Genomic DNA, 8,034 nt, shown 5'->3' with positions numbered 1-8,034 from the left:
AGGATAGATATTATCATTCTGGTATGATATAACATTGTGATGTATGGATAGATATTATCATTCTAATATGATATGACATTGTGATGTAAGGATAGATATCATTCTGATATGAAATTGTTATGTAAAGATAGATATTATCATTCTGATATGACATTTTGATGTAAGGATAGATATTATCATTCTGATATGACATTGTGATGTAAGGATAGATATTATCATTCTGATATGTAAGGATAGATATTATCATTCTGATATGACATTGTGATGTAAGGATTGATATTATCATTCTGATATGACATTGTGATGTAAGGATAGATATTATCATTCTGATATGACATTGTGATGTAAGGATAGGTATTATCATTCTGATATGACATTGTGATGTAAGGATAGATATTATCATTCTGATATGACATTGTGATGTAAGGATGGATATTATCATTCTGATATGATATGACATTGTGATGTAAGGATAGATATTATCATTCTGATATGATATGACATTGTCATGTAAGGATAGATATTATCATTCTGATATGACATTGTGATGTAAGGATAGATATTATCATTCTGATATATGACATTGTGATGTAAGCATAGATATTATCATTCTGATATATGACATTGTGATGTAAGGATAGATATTATCATTCTGATATGATATGACATTGTGATGTAAGGATAGATATTATCATTCTGATATGATATGACATTGTGATGTAAGGATAGATATTATCATTCTGATATGACATTCTGATGTAAGGATAGATCGTTAGTCTGATATGATATAACATTGTGATGTAAGGATAGATATTATCATTATGATATGACATTGTGATGTAAGGATAGATATTATCATTCTGATATGACATTTTGATGTAAGGATAGATATTATCATTCTGATATGATATGACATTGTGATGTAAGGATAGATATTATCATTCTGATATGACATTGTGATGTAAGGATATACTATCATTCTGATATGTAAGGATAGATATTTTCATTCTGATATGTAAGGATAGATATTATCATTCTGATATGACATTGTGATGTAAGGATAGATATATCATTCTAATATGATATGACATTGTGATGTAAGGATAGATATCATTCTAATATGACATTGTGATGTAAGGATAGGTATTATCATTCTGATATGACATTGTGATGTAAGGATAGATATTATCATTCTGATATGACATTGTGATGTAAGGATGGATATTATCATTCTGATATGACATGACATTGTGATGTAAGGATAGATATTATCATTCTGATATGTAAGGATAGATATTATCATTCTGATATGACATTGTGATATAAAGATTGATATTATCATTCTGATATGATATGACATTGTGATGTAAGGATAGATATTATCATTCTGATATGACATTGTGATGTAAGGATAGATATTATCATTCTGATATGACATTGTGATGTAAGGATAGATAATATCATTGTGATATAACATTGTGATGTAAGGATAGATATTATCATTCTGATATGACATTGTGATTTAAGGATAGATATTATCATTCTGATATGTAAGGATAAATATTATCATTCTGATAGGACATTGTGATGTAAGGATAGATATTATCATTCTGATATGTAAGGATAGATATTATCATTCTGATATGACATTGTGATGTAAGGATTGATATTATCATTCTGATATGATATGACATTGTGATGTAAGGATAGATATTATCATTCTGATATGATATGACATTGTGATGTAAGGATAGATATTATCATTCTGATATGACATTGTGATGTAAGGATAGATATTATCATTCTGATATATGACATTGTGATGTAAGCATAGATATTATCATTCTGATATATGACATTGTGATGTAAGGATAGATATTATCATTCTGATATGTAAGGATAGATATTATCATTCTGATATGACATTGTGATATAAAGATTGATATTATCATTCTGATATGATATGACATTGTGATGTAAGGATAGATATTATCATTCTGATATGACATTGTGATGTAAGGATAGATATTATCATTCTGATATGATATTGTGATGTAAGGATAGATAATATCATTGTGATATAACATTGTGATGTAAGGATAGATATTATCATTCTGATATGACATTGTGATTTAAGGATAGATATTATCATTCTGATATGTAAGGATAAATATTATCATTCTGATAGGACATTGTGATGTAAGGATAGATATTATCATTCTGATATGTAAGGATAGATATTATCATTCTGATATGACATTGTGATGTAAGGATTGATATTATCATTCTGATATGATATGACATTGTGATGTAAGGATAGATATTATCATTCTGATATGATATGACATTGTGATGTAAGGATAGATATTATCATTCTGATATGACATTGTGATGTAAGGATAGATATTATCATTCTGATATGACATTGTGATGTAAGCATAGATATTATCATTCTGATATATGACATTGTGATGTAAGGATAGATATTATCATTCTGATATGATATGACATTGTGATGTAAGGATAGATATTATCATTCTGATATGACATTGTGATGTAAGGATATACATTATCATTCTGATATGTAAGGATAGATATTTTCATTCTGATATGTAAGGATAGATATTATCATTCTGATATGACATTGTGATGTAAGGATAGATATTATCATTCTGATATGACATTGTGATGTAAGGATAGATATTATCATTCTGATATGACATTGTGATGTAAGGATAGATATTATCATTCTGATATGACATTGTGATGTAAGGATAGATATTATCATTCTGATATGACATTGTGATGTAAGGATAGATATTATCATTCTGATATGTAATGATAGATATTATCATTCTGATATGTCATTGTGATGTAAGGATAGATATCATTCTGATATGTAAGGATAGATATTATCATTCTGATATGACATTGTGATGTAAGGATAGATATTATCATTCTGATATGATATGACATTGTGATGTAAGGATAGATATTATCATTCTGATATATGACTTTGTGATGTAAGGATAGATATAATCATTCCGATATGACATTGTGATGTAAGGATAGATATTATCATTCTGATATGACATTGTGATGCAAGGATAGATATTATCATTCTGATATGACATTGTGATGTAAGGATAGATATTATCATTCTGATATGATATGACATTGTGATGTAAGGATAGATGTCGTCATTCTGATATGACATTGTGATGTAAGGATAGATATTACCATTCTGATATGATATGACATTGTGATGTAAGGATAGATATTATCATTCTGATATGACATTGTGATGTAAGGATAGATATTATCATTCTGATATGACATTGTGATGTAAGGATAGATATTATCATTGTGATATGACATTGTGATGTAAGGATAGATATTATCATTCTGATATGATATGACATTGTGATGTAAGGATAGATGTCGTCATTCTGATATGACATTGTGATGTAAGGATAGATATTATCATTCTGATATGACATTGTTATGTAAGGATAGATATTATCATTCTGATATGATATGACATTGTGATATAAGGATAGATATTATCATTCTGATATGATATGACATTGTGATGTTAGGATAGATATCATCATTCTCATATATGACATTGTGATGTAAGGATAGATATTATCATTCTGATATGATATGTCATTGTGATGTAAGGATAGATTTTATCATTCTGATATAACATTGTGATGTAAGGATAGACATTATCATTCTGATATGACATTGTGATGCAAGGATAGATATTATCATTCTGATATGACATTGTGATGTAAGGATAGATATTATCATTCTGATATATGACTTTGTGATGTAAGGATAGATATAATCATTCCGATATGACATTGTGATGTAAGGATAGATATTATCATTCTGATATATGACTTTGTGATGTAAGGATAGATATAATCATTCCGATATGACATTGTGATGTAAGGATAGATATTATCATTCTGATATGACATTGTGATGCAAGGATAGATATTATCATTCTGATATGACATTGTGATGTAAGGATAGATATTATCATTCTGATATGACATTGTGATGTAAGGATAGATATTATCATTCTGATATGACATTGTGATGTAAGGATAGATATTATCATTCTGATATGACATTGTGATGTAAGGATAGATATTATCATTCTGATATGATATGACATTGTGATGTAAGGATATATATTATCATTCTGATATGACATTGTGATGTAAGGATAGATGTCGTCATTCTGATATGACATTGTGATGTAAGGATAGATATTATCATTCTGATATGACATTGTTATGTAAGGATAGATATTATCATTCTGATATGATATGACATTGTGATATAAGGATAGATATTATCATTCTGATATGATATGTCATTGTGATGTAAGGATAGATTTTATCATTCTGATATAACATTGTGATGTAAGGATAGATATTATCATTCTGATATGACATTGTGATGTAAGGATAGATATTATCATTCTGATATGACATTGTGATGTAAGGATAGATATTATCATTCTGATATGACATTGTGATGTAAGGATAGACATTATCATTCTGATATGACATTGTGATGTAAGGATAGATATTATCATTCTGATATAACATTGTGATGTAAGGATAGACATTATCATTCTGATATAACATTGTGATGTAAGGATAGACATTATCATTCTGATATGACATTGTGATGTAAGGATAGATATTATCATTCTGATATGACATTGTGATGTAAGGATAGATGTTATCATTCTGATATGACATTGTGATGTAAGGATAGATATTATCATTCTGATATGACATTGTGATGTAAGGATAGATGTTATCATTCTGATATGACATTGTGATGTAAGGATAGATATTACGATTCTGATATGATATGACATTGTGATGTAAGGATAGATATTATCATTCTGATATAACATTGTGATGTAAGGATAGACATTATCATTCTGATATAACATTGTGATGTAAGGATAGATATTATCATTCTGATATGACATTGTGATGTAAGGATAGATGTTATCATTCTGATATGACATTGTGATGTAAGGATAGATATTACGATTCTGATATGATATGACATTGTGATGTAAGGATAGATATTATCATTCTGATATGACATTGTGATGTAAGGATAGAAAGTATCATTCTGATATGATATGACATTGTGATGTAAGGATAGATATCATCATTCTCATATGACATTGTCATGTAGGGATAGATATTATCATTCTGATATGACATTGTGATGTATGGATAGATATTATCATTCTGATATGATATGACATTGTCATGTAAGGATTGATATAATCATTCTGATATGACATTGTTACGTAAGGATAGATATTATCATTCTGATATGTAAGGATATATATTATAATTCTGATATGATATTGTGATGTAAGGATACATATTATCATTCTGATATGATATGACATTGTGATGTAAGGATAGATATTATCATTCTGATATGATATGACAATGTGATGTAAGGATAGATATTATCATTCTGATATGACATTGTGATGTAAGGATAGACATTATCATTCTGATATGACAATGTGATGTAAGGATAGATATTACCATTCTGATAGACGTTGTGATGTAAGGATAGAAAGTATCATTCTGATATGATATGACATTGTGATGTAAGGATAGATATCATCATTCTCATATGACATTGTCATGTAGGGATAGATATTATCATTCTGATATGACATTGTGATGTATGGATAGATATTATCATTCTGATATGATATGACATTGTCATGTAAGGATTGATATAATCATTCTGATATGACATTGTTACGTAAGGATAGATATTATCATTCTGATATGTAAGGATATATATTATAATTCTGATATGACATTGTGATGTAAGGATACATATTATCATTCTGATATGATATGACATTGTGATGTAAGGATAGATATTATCATTCTGATATGATATGACAATGTGATGTAAGGATAGATATTATCATTCTGATATGACATTGTGATTTAAGGATAGATATTATCATTCTGTTATATGACATTGTGATGTAAGGATAGATATTATCATTCTGATATATGACATTGTGATGTAAGGATAGATATTATCATTCTGATATGTAAGGATAGATATTATCATTCTGATATGACATTGTGATTTAAGGATAGATATTATCATTCTGATATGACATTGTGATGTAAGGATAGACATTATCATTCTGTTATATGACATTGTGATGTAAGGATAGATATTATCATTCTGATATGTCATTGTGATGTAAGGATAGATATTATCATTCTGATATGTAAGGATAGATATTATCATTCTGATATGTCATTGTGATGTAAGGATAGATATTATCATTCTGATATGTAAGGATAGATATTATCATTCTGATATGACATTGTTATGTAAGGATAGATATTATAATTCTCATATATGACATTGTGATGTAAAGATAGATATTATCATTCTGATATGTAATTGTGATGTAAGGATAGATATTATAATTCTGATATGTAAGGATAGATATTATCATTCTGATATGTAAGGATAGATATTATCATTCTGATATGACATTGTGATGTAAGGATAGATATTATCATTCTGATATGATGACATTGTGATGTAAGGATAGATATTATCATTCTGATATGATGACATTGTGATGTAAGGATAGATATTATCATTCTGATATGATGACATTGTGATGTAAGGATAGATATTATCATTCTGATATGACATTGTGATGTAAGGATAGATATTATCATTCTTATATGACATTGTGATGTAAGGATAGATATTATCATTCTGATATAACATTGTGATGTAAGGATAGATATTATCATTCTGATATGACATGACATTGTGATGTAAGGATAGATCGTTAGTCTGATATGACATTGTGATGTAAGGATAGATATTATCATTCTGATATGATATGACTTTGTGATGTAAGGATAGATATTATCATTCTGATATATGACATTGTGATGTAAGGATAGATATTATCATTCTGATATGACATTGTGATGTAAGGATAGATATTATCATTATGATATGACATTGTGATGTAAGGATAGATATTATCATTCTGATATGATATGACATTGTGATGTAAGGATAGATATTATCATTCTGATATGATATGACATTGTGATGTAAGGATAGATATTATCATTCTGATATGATATGACATTGTGATATAAGGATAGATATTATCATTCTGATATGATTTAACATTGTGATGTAAGGATAGATCGTTAGTCTATGACATTGTGATGTAAGGATAGATATTATCATTCTGATATGACATTGTGAAGTAAGGATAGATCGTTAGTCTGATATGACACTATGGTGATTCAGTCAGTTCATTTTTAACATGTCGTCATTTTTGACATGTATCAATTTGCAACATTGGAGCCAAATCATAGGCCTACAAAATTTTCCTCCAAATGAATGCAGTGCTGTGTTTAACTTACGATTAGTACATTTAGCATAGCTGTTGCATCGCTAGTTTATTCTGACTGTTTTGATTGTTTTTGTGCTTTTTAAATAACATTGTAAATTTGATCTATCTGTGTGTGTTTTTGTTAGTCGTGTGATGAGCAAGCTTCCTTTTCAATGGTCATCGTACTAAAACCTTGTCACTTCCTGTCTGAATGTCCTGTACAGGAAGAGAGCGGCTGCAAAGCATCTAATTGAGCGCTACTTTTGCCAGTTAACAGAGGGCTGTGGAAATGGGGCCTGCACGAATGAGTTCTGTGCTTCGTGTCTTGGTTTTCAACCGCTGGATCACAACACGGCAGCTATCAGAGCCCTGGAGCTCTATAAAATGAATGCCAAACTGTGTGGTCGTCACTCTGCTGCCTTCCCTGACAACAGCAGTGCCAAAGAAACCCACCCTGCCTTATCGGGCGACCGTCACGGGAAGATGCCAGACCACGAAGACAACCTGTTTCCCCCTAGGGAAGACTTCAGAGGTAAACACAATAATTTTCACAGTCCCAAAATGGC

The 8,034-nt window shown here is 29.0% G+C and overlaps 1 protein-coding gene across 5 annotated transcripts in view; it reads left to right on the top strand.

Annotated features, from left to right (window-relative positions):
* LOC100194730 (ubiquitin-protein ligase E3A) overlaps nucleotides 1–8,034 on the top strand; it is a 55,598-nt gene that overhangs the window by 1,872 nt on the left and 45,692 nt on the right. For 3 of the 5 annotated variants that reach the window (XM_045687998.2, XM_045688000.2, XM_045687997.2), the window contains exon 3: nucleotides 7,693–8,000. In XM_045687998.2, coding sequence (XP_045543954.1) covers nucleotides 7,693–8,000 — 308 coding nt within the window. The remainder of the gene's footprint in view (nucleotides 1–7,692; nucleotides 8,001–8,034) is intronic. The other 2 variants (XM_045688001.2, XM_045687999.2) reach the window with 1 other exon arrangement.

Source organism: Salmo salar, chromosome 10 (assembly GCF_965601325.2).
Source record: "Salmo salar chromosome 10, fSalSal1, whole genome shotgun sequence".
Classification (NCBI taxonomy): Eukaryota; Metazoa; Chordata; class Actinopteri; order Salmoniformes; family Salmonidae; genus Salmo; species Salmo salar.
Note: the sequence above shows the minus strand (reverse complement) of the source record. Positions and strands in the feature narration are given on the sequence as shown.